We start from the raw sequence: 15,888 nt of genomic DNA, 5'->3' as shown, positions 1-15,888 counted from the left end.
TTAAATATGTCTTTTTAAAAATTTTCTGTATTTCTAATGTTTTTTAAAACACTGATCATGAATGTTGCCCTGTATTTTTCATTCATTCATATTTATTCATTCAAATACGCCCGTATCTGCCTATATCTAAAGTGAACACACTGACATATTCCAATAGCAAATGAACAGAAAGTTCTACTCCTAAGATTTATGAAAAAAATCAGTGTTTTTTCTTCAGCTATGCTTTTCTCTGCTTTAGATTTTAAAATAATAGAGGGAACAGTGACTTGATGGAACCATGGTGCATCTCCCTACAGCCAGAACACAGAAAGAAGCTGTGACAGGTGCTTCCAGGATATCTACCCAACAGCCGTTTCGTTCCTCTTTTGTCCTTGTCACCAACCTAAGAACCCAGATTTTGTTTAGATTTGGGGCAGGAATGAAAGGGGTAGCAAAGTGTTCAGGGAAAACAAATCTTTCTTCAACCAAAGGGGATAAATACTGTTCTTTTTAACCCAATTGTGGTAGTTTCTTTTTCTTTTCTTTTCTTTTGCCTACTATAATTATTACTTAAGCCCCTTTTGGTAGATGTTCTGTCACCTGCAGCTAAAACCATCCCAACAGTTTCAGAACCTTAAGGAATACTTCTATATCAGTTCCTGACATAAGGGTTTTTTGTGTCATCATTTATTTGGGAATGCCAGGTATCTGCTGCATGATAGACCTCAGACATTTTCCTGGCTACCATCACTACTGCTGAAAGGCTCTCTCCTCCAAAAATATGTATTTTGTAATAAAATAAGAACAGCAAAGTATTAAAAATGTTAGCAATGAACCTAAGTACTATTCTTTGTACTATTCTTGGTGTCTGTTGGTACTATTCTTTTTAACTTTTCTTATGTTTGACATTAATGAAAAGTGGGAAAAAATCTAATCCTGAATAAAACTACAGACAAAGGTGTTAATAAAACAGTTCCAGTCCTGAGCCCACAATCTACAGAATAACATCTTCATTAAAACACTGAAGAAAATAAAGCATGCATGTGGTACATTTTAAATAAAGCATGCATGTGGTACATGCATGTGTGCACACTTTAAGAATGCAGAACATATCAGAACTACTTACTTAAGAGATAGTAAGAGCTTAATGTCCATGACAGGTAACAACGAAACTACCAACTTTGACAAAGGAGGTAGTTATTGCAAAGGAACTGTTCCAGGTAAGGACCAGAGACTAGCAAGTAAAGTAAATACACAGCTTCCTTTCAACAGAGAAGTAAAAATAGCACTACATACCTTTTTCTTGGAAATGTTCAATTTACTTCCAATAATTTCTGCCATTTTCAGTTTGCTTGTATGCTTAGAAAGCATTGCTGTGAAACAGTCCAGAGCCTATTAAAATAACCAAGGTCAATGTCAACTGATTTTTTAAAATACCTCATTAATAACAGAGCACCACCATTCTGGCCACAAAAAGAACAAAAAACCAGCAGGAACATTTCTGTAAGACTAAGGAGAATAAAAATAAGGTACCAGCCCTAGACTCAAGGACCTTACCATAATAGAGATAGGATACAAACAAATGTAAAGGCTTTACTATCAAAATACTAATTAGGGAAAAAACAAACAAGCAAACAGAAAAAGCTTCACTTTACAGGGCGCCTGGGTGGCTCAGTTGGTTGAGTGTCTGATTCTTGATTTCGGCTCAGGTCATGATGTCAAGGTCCTGGGATCAAGCCCCACACTGGGCTCTGTGTTCAGCATGGAATCTGCTTGAGGACTCTCCTCCTCTCCCTCTACCTCTCCCCCCATCCTTGCTCACTCTCTCTCTCTAAAATAAATAATTTAAAAAAAAAAAAAGCTTCATTTTACAAATCTGAAATTCAGGCAAAAACAGAATTAGTGTTAATCATTAGGTCTATGGTTCATGGGGGGTGGGGGGGAACTGACTCTTAAGCCATAGAAGTAATACCAAAAGTTTACTTTCTAGCTATAAAGGCAAACTCCTGGTGCGCCATAAAAAGACCACATTATCATTACCCTAATCCAGTACTTAATCTCAGCAATTACTGATAGGCCAACCAGGTATGTGTTTTTGGTGGTGGTGGTGGTGGTGGGGTGTGTGTGTGTATGTGTGTTCAAAGTAAAAAATGTGGGCTTGAATTCACGAGATCAAGAACTGAGCTAAGGTCAAGAGTCAGAGGCTTAACCAACTGAACCACTGAACCACCCAGGCACCACCAGATAGGTCTTCTGATGTAATTAAATATAGAGTACATATCACCACCAAAAGTAAATTCTACCCAAAAAACTTCAAATTTGAATACATTAAGCATTTTGCTAAATTTCTATTTACAGGAAAGACAAGACAAAAAATGAGAATAGAAGGATACTATGAGTGTGGTAAACACTCATAGCTCTGCTACCACCAAGTGTAAATTATCAATAAACTTAATCTAAGCATTTAAAAAGAGAGAGAGAATTTACCTAATCCTTGTCCCTAATACCTGAAGGACAGAGCTTCAAAAACCCTTGGCATTACCAGGAGTAGGAAATGTCTTTTTTTATTCACTAGGGTCCCTTTGGACCATACATGAGTTTATTAAGTTAAGCAAGGTGACTCTTGATGGACCTTTAATAGTTTAATAGAGGGGCTGGCTAGGCCAGAAAGACCAAGCAGAGAAGAAGAGAAAAGCTTAAACAGGCTCCATGCCCAGGGTGGAGCCTGATGTGGGGCTCAATCTCACAATCCTGAGATCATGACTTGAGCTAAATGCTTAACTGACTAAGCCACGCGAGTACCCTTAAAAACCGGAACACTTTATAATCAAAATTGGTCACTGCTTTAAGATCCCACAGATCTCCATACAGTAGCACTTTTATTTTTAAGCAAGCAGAAATAAAATTCTCCCTGTTCTTACTGAATATGGTAGAGTTGTAATTCAATCAGGTTTCCCTCCCACACAACACATTTTTTGGCCAAGCCCAGCATACAAGGCTATACTTTGTAACCCCCACATAAATTCCTCTCGACTAAAGCAAAAGACCCTACTCAGCAAGTGGAGGGATCAGACAAATACAACTCTATCAGACAATGAAATTATATGTAAAAATAAATACTGAGCATTTTTTAAGTAGGCTCCATGCCCAAAATGGGGCTCAAACACATGATCAAGAGTTTTATGCTCCACTGACTGAGCCAGCCCAGTGCTTCTAATACTAAACATTTTAGAAACACTTGATATTTTACTTTATTAACACCTGGGAGATTTTCTTCTCATTTTATTTTTCCGTGTCTGTTTTACTCTGTCTAAACTATACTTGCAATTCATAGTAATCTGTTTAAAAACCAAAAAACATTGATTAAGCCCAATTAGTTTTAAGACAACATTAGTTTAGTTTTAATCAGCTAGGGATAATAAACGCAAAAGAAAAGTTCTGATAGCAGCCAAGAGACAGAAAATAACAATGAAAATCAACAGCCTTACAGAATAGAAAGAAAACAAACAGGAAGACTCTATCTTACCTCTTGAAAAATATTTAAGGATGCTGATGAAGAAAGACTGTCAAAACATTGGACAATCCTATTACACCAATTCAGTAGATCCCTTTAAAAAAAAAAAAAAAAAGCCAGGAAATAAAAGACCATAGGCCAAAGACATCAAAAGCATCAAAGTTAAATTCAATCCACGTAAATCTAGGGAACACCTGACAATGAAGTCTCTCTGTTTCTCTGGCATTATAAAGACAAAAAAGTGCAGGGGAAAGAGTAAGTGGAAATCCACTTACTAAAATTGGTCACTGCTGAACAATAAAGTGCAGGGGAAAGAGTAAGTGGGATTTCCACTTACTCTTATTCCACATTTTACTCCAATCCATGCCAGACAAGGTTGGGAGGGTGGGCAACTAACTCTCAGAGCAAACACAGGGGAGTTGGCCATTCCTAATGCTCACTTCTCAAAAGGCAAATCAACCACTGAGAAAAGAAAGTAAAGGTACAGAACTCACTATATATAGCAAACTCCAAGGGTCTTATTTAAGACCCCAACTGTCACAAAAGAAAAGCTAGTGAAAGAATTACATCAGTAAGTAATCTCAACCTTGACTTTTAAAGTTATTTTCTTTCTTTTTTTTTTTTAAGTAGCCTCCATATCCAACGTGGGGCTTCAACTCATGACTCTAAGAGTTGAATGTTCTACCCACTGAGCCAGTCAGGTGCCCCCGAAGATATTTTTTAAAGCTAAAATAATATATTCCCTTTATAAGCCTTCCTAATCATTAACTATAGGACCTAAAAATAGGATCCAACACCACGAAGCACTCCATAGGTCTAATTTCAAACTGGACTTCTCATAACCATTCAGTCTTAGCTGCTAAGAACTTTTAAGGAAAGCAATTTTTAAATCATCAACTCAAGGGGCACCTGGCTGGCTCAATTGGTGGAGTATGCGATGTTTGACCTCAGGGTCATGAGTTCGAGACCCAGCATAGGCATGGAGCCTACTTAAAAAAATAAATAAATAAAATAACAACTCATACCTTAGAGACAATTCTCTTCCCTCAAGGCTTAGTCTTTTGTTTTCTCTTCTGGTTTCTGAAACTTCCTCAGGTGCCTGTTCACAGGTAACAGAACTATCACTGCGAGAGAGATGCTTCTCTCCAGTAAGTTGGATGTAAATGTCAAGCAGGTGATCAGCTACTGCCAAAAGGCTGGGATATCTGTTCTGAAGAACCTGACAGACAGAGGGGAAAAAAAAACAAAGAGAATTTAGCAGCAGACACAGTGATTTTTAAAAGCACATGTAAGGGATGCCTGGGTGGTTCATTTGGTTAGGCAGCCAGCTCTTGATTTCAGCTCTTAGGGTCCTAGGATCAAGCCCTGCACTGGGGCCCTTGCTCAGGAGTGAGTCTGCTCAAGGTTTCTCTTTCTCCTTCTGTCTCTCCCCAACCCACTCTCGCTTCTACTCTCTCCCAAATAAATATATAAATCTTTCTATATAAATAAATAAAAGCACATGTACGTTCCTGCTAATAGTAGTCAAGCAAAAAATGAATTTCTGTATGAAATTTGTACCAAGTACAGTAGTACCCCAAGATCCCCAGTGGATGCCTAAAACAACAGATAGAATGAAACCCTATATATACTATGTTTTTTTTTCCAAAACAGACATACCTATGATAAAGTTTAATGTATAAATTAGGCACACTAAGAGATTAACAATAATAACTAATGATAAAATAGAACAATTACAACTCACTTTAATAAAAATTATATGGCTGTGGTCTCTCAAAATAACATGTACTATGATAATGTGAGATGATAAATGCCTACACGATGAAGTGAGGTGAATGACCCAAGCATTATGATACAGTGTCAGGCTACTATTGACCTTCTGACTACACATCAAAAGGACCATCTGTTTCTGGACTGAGGTTCACCGTGGGTAACTGAAAGCACAAAAAGCAGACCAAGGATAAGGGGAACTACTGTATAAGAACTTCTGCCCATACCCCTTTCCCCCTCAAAGATCACAACTTTTTGCTAGACAGAACACAGTAATCTGGCAATCTCACCATTTACACAACTGAGGGTGTAGAAGCCAGATGGGAAAAGGGTCTCCAGGCAACATATATATCAAGTCCCAGGAATTTACTCACTTAAGAATCCTGAAAGTACTACTTTAATTTTAAACACAATGCTAGGGGCACCTGGGTGGCTTAGTTGGTTAAATGTTCAACTTTTGGCTTTGCTCAGGTCAGGATCTCAGGTTGTGAGACTGAGACCTGAGGTAGGGTCTGCGCTCAGCACGGAGTTTGCTTGAGATTCTCCTCTACCCCTCCAACCCACATGCTCACATGCACACACTTTCTCTAAAATAAACAAATAGGGTGCCTGGGTGCCTCAGTGGGTTGGGCCGCTGCCTTCAGCTCAGTCATGATCCCAGGGTCCTGGGATCAAGTCCCACATCAGGCTCTCTGCTCAGCAGGGAGTCTACTTCTCCATGCCCTCACCCCCTGCCTGCCTTTCTGCCTACTTGTTATCTCTGTCTGTCAAATAAATAAATAAAGTCTTTAAAATAAACAAATAAATCTTCATAAATAAATTAATTAACACACACTATTCCAGTAATGCTTGTTAGGTAATTTCTCAGCAAAAGCAATCAGAAGCAGTTAATAGGAAAACAGTAAAAGGAGCGAATTTTTTTTTTAATCTTTTATTTTTTATTAACATATTTTTATTTTATAATTTATTTTAATTAACATATTTTATTTTTTTATTAACATATAATGTATTATTAGCCCCAGAAGTACAGGTCTGTGAATCACCAGGTTTACAATTCACAGCACTCACCATAGCACATACCTTCCCCAATGTCCATAACCCAACCACCCTACCCCTACCCCCCTGCCCCTGGCAACGTTCAGTTTGCGAGATTAAGAGTCTCTTATGGGGGACGCCTGGGTGGCTCAGTTGGTTAAGCGGCTGCCTTCGGCTCAGGTCATGATCCCAGCATCCTGGGATCGAGTCCCGCATCGGGCTCCTTGTTCGGCAGGGAGCCTGCTTCTCCCTCTGCCTGCCACTCTGTCTGCCTGTGCTTGCGCTCTGTATCTCTCTCTCTCTCTAACAAATAAATAAAAATCTTAAAAAAAAAAAAAAAAAAAAAAGAGTCTCTTATGGTTTGTCTCCCTCCCGAACCCATCTTGTTTCATTTATTCAAAAGGAGCTAATTTTAAGTACTGATAAAAAGCAGCTGATCTTTAAAAAGCAAATGACAGAAATTAAAAACCAAATGATGTAGTTCTATTTACTTCAACAATTATTGAGAATTTTCTGCAGAATACCTGGTGATCATAATATTGGATTATAAGCTTTTATGATATGGATTTATTCCGACAAGTCTATTTGAGAAGAAGGGAAACATGTATATATTAGAAATATTGTCTGGGGAGCACCTGAGTGGCTCAGTGGGTTAAAGCCTCTGCCTTCGGCTCAGGTCATGATCCCGGGGTCCTGGGATCGAGCCCCACATTGGGCTCTCGGCTCGGCGAGGAGCCTGCTTCCCTTCCCCTCTCTCTGTCTGCCTCTCTGCGTACTTGTGATCTCTCTCTCTCTCTCTGTCAAATCAATAAATAAAATCTTAAAAAAAAAAAATCCACTTATTTTATATATGTAATGTATACATATTTACAAAGATAAGGATCTACAACCTTTTAACAATGTCATCTCAAGTAGTAGGTATAAGATTTTTTTTTTAAAGATTTTATTTATTTATTTGATAGAGATCACAAGTAGGCAGAGAGGCAGGCAGAGAGAGAGGAGGAAGCAGACTCTCACCGAGCAGAGAGCACGATGCGGGGCTCGATCCCAGGACCCTGAGATCATGACCTGCGCTGAAAGCAGAGGCTTAACCCTCTGAGCCACCCAGGCACCCCCAGTAGGTATAAGATTTTAATTCTTGTTTTTTTACTGAAGGACTTTAAAGAAATATTGCTGAAAACAATTTCAGATAGATGAAAAATTAAACAGAAAAAGAGTATCAAAATCAGTAAATTTAAATGGACAGACACATGTATCTTTAAAATACAGAACACAGGGGCGCCTGGGTGGCTCAGTGGGCTAAAGCCTCTGCCTTTGGCTCAGGTCATGATCTCAGGGTCCTGGGATCAGGCCCCACATCAGGCTCTCTGCTCAGCGGGGAGCCTCCTTCCTCCTCTCTGCCTGCCTTTCTGTCTACTTGTGATCTGTCTGTCAAACAAATAAATAAAATCTTTAAAACAAAAAATAAAAAATAAAATACAGAACATACTTTTTTTGTAAGGAGGGAAGATTTATAAAATTGGTCATATATATTCATGACCTTGGTCACCACAAACAAAATACAGACTATTTCCATAATCTTCCCTATTTTTAAGATGTATTTATCGAGACAGAAAGAGAGCGAGTGAGAGAGAGAGAGCATGCATATATGCAAGCAGGGGCAGGGGAAGAAGGAGAGAGAAAAATCAAAGCAGACTCCCTGCTGAGTGTAGCAGCCAGACACAGGACTCAACCCCATGACCACAAGATCAAGACTGGAACTGAAATCAATCAAGAGTCAGATGCTTATTTGACTGAGCCACCCAGGTGCCCCTCCATCACCCCTTAAACAAAAAGTACCCTCATGTCCCTTCTATAATCAATCCCTTCCCCCACACCCCTGGCTGGGAGAATCAGGAATCGGATTATAATCCCTATGGATCTGCTTTCAAATCTCTCATATAAATGAAATCATATGGGGTGCCTGGGTGGGTCAATCATTAAGCATCTGCCTTTGGCTCATTTGCCTTTGGTCATGATCCCGGAGTCCTGAGATGGAGCCCCGCAAGGGGTTCCCTGCTCAGTGGGGAGCCTGCTTCTCCCTCTCCCACTCCCCCTGCCTGTGCTCCCTCTCTAGTTGTGTCTCTCTCTGTCAAATAAATAAATAAAATCTTTAAATAAATAAACAAACAAACAAACAAACAAATGGAATCATACAAGATGTAGTGTGTAGTTTGGATCTCTTACTTAGCTAATGTTTTTGAGATTCATCTAGACATTACCACATGTACCACTAGTTTAGTCCTTTTCACTGCTAAGTAGTAATTCCACTTAATAAGCATGTATATTTAACATCAGGATGGAGAAAAAAACTATCTTTATATGGAAAAAAGAACTTTATCAGTTTTACACTATAGCAAGAGTTCAGGGGCATAGAAGTTCTGAACAGAAAAGAACTATATAAGGAAGCGTGGGTGGCTCCGTTGGCTAAGTGTCTGCCTTCAGCTCAGGTCATAATCTCAGGGTCCTGGAATCAAGTGCCAGATTGGGCTCCCTGTTTGTTGGGGAGGCTGCTTCTCCCTCTACTTGCTGCCCCCCATGCTTGTACACTCTAACAAATAAATAAAATCCTTAAAAAAAAAAATCTATACTACCCACAAACTAGTCGTTTTCTTCCTTAGCCAAAGAGTATCTTTGTTATTACCATAAATGTAAAAAGTCAAAAACAATGTCATTTAATAAACTAATATGACATAATACGGTTCTTTTATCAATTTAATATTTACTTTGGAGATTCATTCCTTTAATAGGCATTTATTAAGTACCCACTTTACACTGTGAACACCAGGGGTAGGAAAACAAAACCAACAGGAAAATAGCCCACCCTCAAGAAATATCATCTGGTATAAGAAGATATACAACCAAATCAAAATTACAATGTGGTCAGCCATCCCTGGAGACCCAGGAAGCTTTCATGGAGAAGATGAACCTGGGAGAGGTAATTAATGGCTGTGATTAGGCACTGCCAGCAGAGAAAGCAGGCCTTCTAAGGCACCATCACCTAAGACATGAGGTCACATTCAAGGTGTATGGAGGAGACAGGATTTGAGCAACTGCCAGGGGTTACTCTTTGGCACTTAATAACTAAAAAGACTTAGCACTATATAAATATCTCATTTTCTAAAGTATAATTTATTATTTCAGCAAGTCAAAGACAATCTTTTTCTTTTTTTTAAAGATTATACTTATTTGACAGAGAGAGTGAGAGACAAAGAGCGTAAGCAGGGGGAGTAGCAGGCAGAGGGAGAGGGAGAAGCAGGCTCTCTGTTGAGCAGGGAGCCCCATGTGGGACTCTATCCAAAAATGCTAGGATCATGACCTGAGCCAAAGTAGATGCCCAACCAACTGACCCACCCAACTGCCCCGATCTTTTTTTTTTTTTTTTAAAGTAGGCTCCACACTGGGTTTTATATATAAACAATGAATCATGGAACAATACCTCAAAAACCAATGAGGTACTGTATGTTAAATAACATAACACAATATATATACATAAATACAAAAATAAAAGTAAAAATAAAGTAGGCTCCACACCCAGCATGGAGCCCAACGCAAGGCTTGAACTCATGACCCTGAGATCAAGACCTGAGCTGAGATCAAGAGTTGGATGCTTAACCAACTAAGCCATCCAGGCACCCCAGTCAAAGACAATCTTTCTAGGCATAAGATGACTGGAATTGGCAGCAAAAGAAATGTAGTTCCTTGTGCTTCCCATGAGATCATCTTAGGAGACTATTTTATTTCCTAAATAATGCACCCAAGAGTTTTAGTCACCAGCCACTTATTCAGGAGAGTGTTATTAGAATTTATTATTATGTCTAGAAGCTTATGAATAAGTGAACTCCATCAGAAAGGATGAATACCCAACTTTTGTATCAGCATGGACGGGACCAGAGGAGCTTACGCTGAGTGAAATAAGACAAGCAGAGAGAGTCATTTATCATATGGTTTCACTTACTTGTGGAGCATAAGGAATAACACAGAGGACATGGGGAGATGGAGAGGAGAAGTGAGTTGGGGGAAATTGGAGCAGAAAACGAACCATGAGACTATGGACTCTGAGAAACAAACTGAGGGTTTTGAAGGAGAGGGGTGGGGGGTTAGTTGAACCTGGTGGTGGGTATTAAGGAGGCCACGTATTGCACAGAGCACTAGGTGTGGTGCATACGCAATGAACCTTGGAACACTGGAAAAATAAAATAAAATAAAAAGAATAAGTGAACTCCTCGAAGTAAACTGTCTAAATATGATACACATCATTTAAGTGAGGGGGTGAGTGCTTCTGCTGTTTCCTGTGAGCAGAATGACTCATAGCTGTTCATGACAAGAATGGAAAGATGAAAAAAAGTAGCAGTCCATGTTGTTCTCATCCTTTCAATCCCCAACAAATCACACCTAAATGTGGACTTCAGACCTCTTCTTTCAAGAACGGAGTGGCAATTTAGGAATGAAAATTAAACACTGAAATTCTATAACTGCAAAACAAAGAGCTGCATGACAGCAGAGAATACAATAAGCGCTTACAAAGTGCCAGGCAGAGTGGATGCTGGGACAAAAAGGTGAAGAAGTTACGAAAGGAGCTATAGTTGAGGGCAGCAAAATGGGGATACACAGAGAGACACAGAAATAAACTGGGAACTAGAGTGAGGTAAGTAACTCCCAAGTCCAAAATAGGCTGCAGACTTATAAAATCACATCAGTAAGACAAGGCTTCTGATTGGGGCACCTGGGTGGCTCAGTCATTGGGCATCTGCCTTCGGGCTCAGGTCATGATCCCAGGGTTCTGGGATCAAGCCCTGCATCAGGCTCCCTGCTCAATGGGAAGCCTGCTTCTCCCTCTCCCACTCCCCCTGCTTGTGTTCCCTCTCTCACTGTGTCGCTCTCTGTCAAATAAAATAAACAGGATCTTAAAAAAAAAAAAGACAAGGTTTCTGAGAGATTCCAGTAATACAGTGAACTAGACACCCTGAAAACCCCTGGGTGTTTTATAAACACTTAAAATTCTGGATAAAAAATTTGATAAGGTTGTCTTATTTCACTTATTTATCTAAAAATTTACACCAAGAAAGAGCAAAGCATCCCTCCCATGCCTATGTAATTACTGACAGGGCTTTATTTGCTATGCTCCAAGATGAAGCATTGTAGAATGAGAAGCTTTCCAAGTGACAGGGTAGATACAAGGGGAAAGTGGGGATTAGCAAGGGAGAGAGGAGTATACCTCTTAAACGTCTGAGGATAACCAGCAATACCACAAAGTGGATCAATGTAGAAAATCTAAGAAATAATTCATCTCATTTTCATTATACCCAGAATAAAACATGCTGTTGAATGCGAAAGACAGTAGTTACAAAACAACTTAGTAAATTTAAAAAAAAAAAAAGGATCAGGGCACCTGGGTGGCTCAGTAGCTTATTAAGGGTCTGCCTTCAGCTCAAGTCATGATCTCAGGGTCCCAGAATCAAACCCCGTATCAGGCTCTCTGCTCAGCGGAGAGCCTGCTTCCCCTACCCCCCCACCCCATCGCACTCTGCCTGCCTCTCTGCCTACTTGTGATCTCTGTCAAATAAATAAATAAAATCTTTAAATAAAAGATTTTATTTATTTATTTGACAGAGATCACAAGTAGGCAGAGACGCAGGCAGAGAGAGGAGGAAGCAGGCTCCCCGCTGAGCAGAGAGCCTGACACGGGCTTGATTCCAGGACCGTGGGATCATGACCAAAGCCGAAGGCAGAGGCTTCAACCCACTGAGCCACCCGGGCGCCCCAAATAAAATCTTAAAAAAAAAAAGGATCTTTGGAAACAATTGAGGAAACGTGAATACAGTCCGAGAATTAAATGGTATTGATGCATTACTGTTCATTTTATTGGGTATAATAGTTATTTTGATTACATATGAAAAGGCCCTTAAATTTTTAGAGATGCATTGAAGTATTCAGGAATGAAATGTTATGAGGTTTGCTTTCAAATATATTAGCAAATAAAAAATACTAGATGAAGTTAATACAGTAAAATGTTAGTACATTAACTATTAAATTTAGCTTAATGAGTATTTTGGTGATTCATTACACTATTTCCTCTATTTACATGTATATCTGGAACTTTAAACAAGAAAAAGTAAAAAACAAAAGCATTGATACTTTCCCACTGATAACCACATACCTCATGCAGTTCTGTCTTATCCATGTTATCCATGTGAATTTTCGTCCAGTATTTGTCTAACAGAGTAGCGTGACTATTTAGAGGTCGATACCAATTTCCTCCACAGCTCAAGAGTCTGTATTTCAAAATTTAAAAAAAGAATTACACAAAACTCCCAATTATAATCTTTATTTATGCCTCTGGGTAGCCCTTGCTAGATTATCTCATATTTGAGTAACACTCACAACCCGTTCTGTTGCCAGATACCACTATGTTGGGCTCACAGGGCAGAGGACAAATGAAAGGCTGCCAGTTCACCCAAGTCTGACTCTTTTCCTAAGGGTGTATAACAGAGTTTTAACCAAGTTATTTTCTAATCACTGTAAATGATTATATTAGGTGTTTTGATCTTAACAGCATGTTTCTCTTCATCAAGACACAACTTCAGGAAAGACAAAACATAATCCAAGGCCCAAACCATTAAAAATAAGTTCAGTGCTTATTACCAAAAGCTACAGTACCCAAAATTATTAAAAATTTCAAGAAGGAATATTCATTAAATACATACCCAGGCCAAGCCACAAGCTTGCATTTAGGCCATTTAGTGCAATGCTCACAACTTTCTGAGGCAATGGTGTGCTACTTTTCTTCTAAGGCATAAAGAGGAGGAGACTAACACCCCCTGATCATTCATCTATGACTACAAATGGCAGAGCCAAGGATGAATTCAGATTTGTCTGACACCCTTCTACGATTTCCCAGGACTTTATGAGATATGATCTGATACCTTTCTACAATGTCCCGGGACTTTCTGAGATATGAACATAGCAAGAAAGAACTTCTCTATCCCTATGAATAAAAGCAGGGTTTATTTTTATTTTTTATTATCTTTTAAAATAAATTTATCTTTTACTTTGACAGACAGAGAGATCACAAGTAGGCAGAGAGGCAGGCAGAGAGAGAGGAGGAAGCAGGCTCCCTGCCAAACAGAGAGCCCGATGCAGGGCTCGATCTCAGGACCCCGAGATCATGACCCGAGCGGAAGGCAGAGGCTTAACCCACTGAGCCACCCAGGTGCCTCATAGGGTTTATTTTTAAAAAGCAGGGCCTAGCAAAGTATTCCTTGAGAACTGTTAGGTTAACTCCACACTCCACCTCTAAATGCTCACCAAGGCCAACACTAGTATAACTATTAAATATAATGTGACATTAGTGTCATTCTTGGGCATATTAAAACCTTGGAGAAGTGTACAGATATATTCTAGTAGTAGGAAATAAATCACTGTGTTCATGTTGTTATAAAATACAAATACGGACATATACTAAGTTTGTTTAGGTTTTATTCCTTTGTTGATGCTTATATTTAATTTTTTTAACTGCTTACAGTCTACAGGTCATCATCATCACCATCATTGTGACTGGCCAATAGTTGGGCACTTATTATGTGACAGATCTTTAACACAAATTATTTCATTTAGTCTTTACAATTACATCAAGCTGTAAAGTAGGTATTATTAGGCTCATCATTATTGGACAAGCAAGGTGCATACAGATACAAAATGTCAGTGTCAGGACTCAAATCCAAGGCTGTCTAAAGTCTCACCAGTGATTGTTTCTAAAAACAAGAAACCAAGATAAAGTTTTTAAAAACTGGTTATTTTTAGGGCATCTGCGTAGCTCAGTCAAAGTGACTGCCCTTGGCTCAGGTCATGATCCTGGAGTCCCAGTATCGGGTCCCACATCAGGAGTCTGCTTCTCCATTTGACCCTCTCCCCTTACATGCTCTCTCTCTCTCAAATAAATAAAATCTTAAACAAAAACAAAAACCTGGATATTTTTAAGTGGACGGAAAAAAACCCCTCTCATTTTCTGATTTAGTTACCTCTACTTAAAATAGGAATGAAGGGGAGTGCCTGGGCAGCTCAGTTGGTTAAACAGCCAGCTCCTGATTTCACCTAATGTCATGATTTCAGGGTCCTGGGATCGAGTCCCACGTAGGGCAATGCCCTTGGCAAGGAGTCTACCTGAGGATTCTTTCTTTCCCTCTCCCTCTGCCCATCCCCCTGCTCATATGTACACGCTTTCTCTCTCTAAGATAGATAAATCTTGGAGCACATGGCTGGTGCAGTCTGTTAAGCAGCCAACTCTTGATTTGCCTCAGGTCATGATCTCAAGGTCCTAGAATCAAACTCCAAATTGAGCTCCATGTTCAGTGTGGAGTCTGCTTAGGATTGTCTCTCTCTCCCTCTGCCCCTCTTGCTCATGCTCTCTCTAAAATAATTCATTAATAATAAATAAATAAATAAATCTTTAAATGAAATAAAATAGGAATGAAGGGCATTTAGCTAGCTCAGTCGGTACAATATGCAAATCTTAACCTCAGGGTCGTGAGTTCAAGCCCCAAGTTGGGCAGAGAGCTTACTTATATCTAAAAATGCTACGGTCATCAAGATAGTCTGACACTGGTGTAAAACAGAAAAATGAACAATGAAACAAAGCAGAGCCCTGAAATAGGAAACAGATCTCTAAAAATAAATAAGTAAAATAAAATAGGAATGAAAAGGCTGGATCTGTCATCAGTTCCAACTGATCTTGCTTTAAGTGGGCCCAGAAAACTCTACTCTAGGGACTTTTGGACTCAGTATTCTAGTGAGGGGACTTATGAGGAAAAGTCTCCACAGTGGGAATAGAAAGGTTAATAGGACATACCTCCTAGTTGCAAAGAACTGAAATCCAGGAGCCACTTTCAGACAGTCACCTCGGCCAGGAATCAAGAGCTCTCCATTCTCCAAAAGAGGGATCAGCACGGAAACCTAAACCACAAAACCCCACTGATAAAACTATTAAGGCAGAAGTAACAACAACAACAACAAAAAAAAACCCAACATACATTGTTTCTTCAAATGATGAGCACATCCTTATAGGAAACCTTGGTTCTCATAGCATGAACTGGGATCAAAAGGCAGATGGGAATGTCTGGGCCACCTACACTTCAACAGTACAATTTATTCATTCAACATTCACTAAGTGCCTACTAAGGATTAGAACCAAGCCAGACACTAAAACTCCAGATACGACTGAGGCTTTACAGCCTACCATCTGAAAGAATAGCCATGAAAACCACCATACAGCATGATCAGTGCGACCCCAAAGGTGACTGTGAGTCAGAATGAAATGGTGTAGAAGCAGGGCACAGAATCCACCTCAGAAGTAATGATATTCAGAGTCTTAAATGTGAGCAGGAATTAGGTCTCATGGGAGAGAAATAGCATATATACTCCAGGCAGAAAGTATTCAAATGGATAAAAATCTACATGCCTAACAGCATAGTTGTTAGGGCAGAGTATGTATACGAAATAGTGAAAAACTACAAAATGTAGAGATAAATGATTAAGGGTCTGCTGTGTTGAGC

The 15,888-nt window shown here is 39.4% G+C and overlaps 1 protein-coding gene across 2 annotated transcripts in view; it reads right to left on the bottom strand.

Moving 5' to 3' along the window:
- MDN1 (midasin AAA ATPase 1) overlaps nucleotides 1-15,888 on the bottom strand; it is a 172,411-nt gene that overhangs the window by 130,676 nt on the left and 25,847 nt on the right. For both annotated transcript variants that reach the window (XM_059177084.1, XM_059177085.1), the window contains exons 8-12: nucleotides 15,186-15,289; nucleotides 12,498-12,612; nucleotides 4,519-4,712; nucleotides 3,506-3,587; nucleotides 1,276-1,371 (exon numbers count right to left, since the gene is read on the bottom strand). In XM_059177084.1, coding sequence (XP_059033067.1) covers nucleotides 1,276-1,371; nucleotides 3,506-3,587; nucleotides 4,519-4,712; nucleotides 12,498-12,612; nucleotides 15,186-15,289 — 591 coding nt within the window. The remainder of the gene's footprint in view (nucleotides 1-1,275; nucleotides 1,372-3,505; nucleotides 3,588-4,518; nucleotides 4,713-12,497; nucleotides 12,613-15,185; nucleotides 15,290-15,888) is intronic.

The sequence above is a fragment of the Mustela lutreola genome, chromosome 6, assembly GCF_030435805.1.
Source record: "Mustela lutreola isolate mMusLut2 chromosome 6, mMusLut2.pri, whole genome shotgun sequence".
Taxonomy (NCBI): Eukaryota; Metazoa; Chordata; class Mammalia; order Carnivora; family Mustelidae; genus Mustela; species Mustela lutreola.
This window is presented reverse-complemented; position numbering and strand designations above follow the sequence as displayed.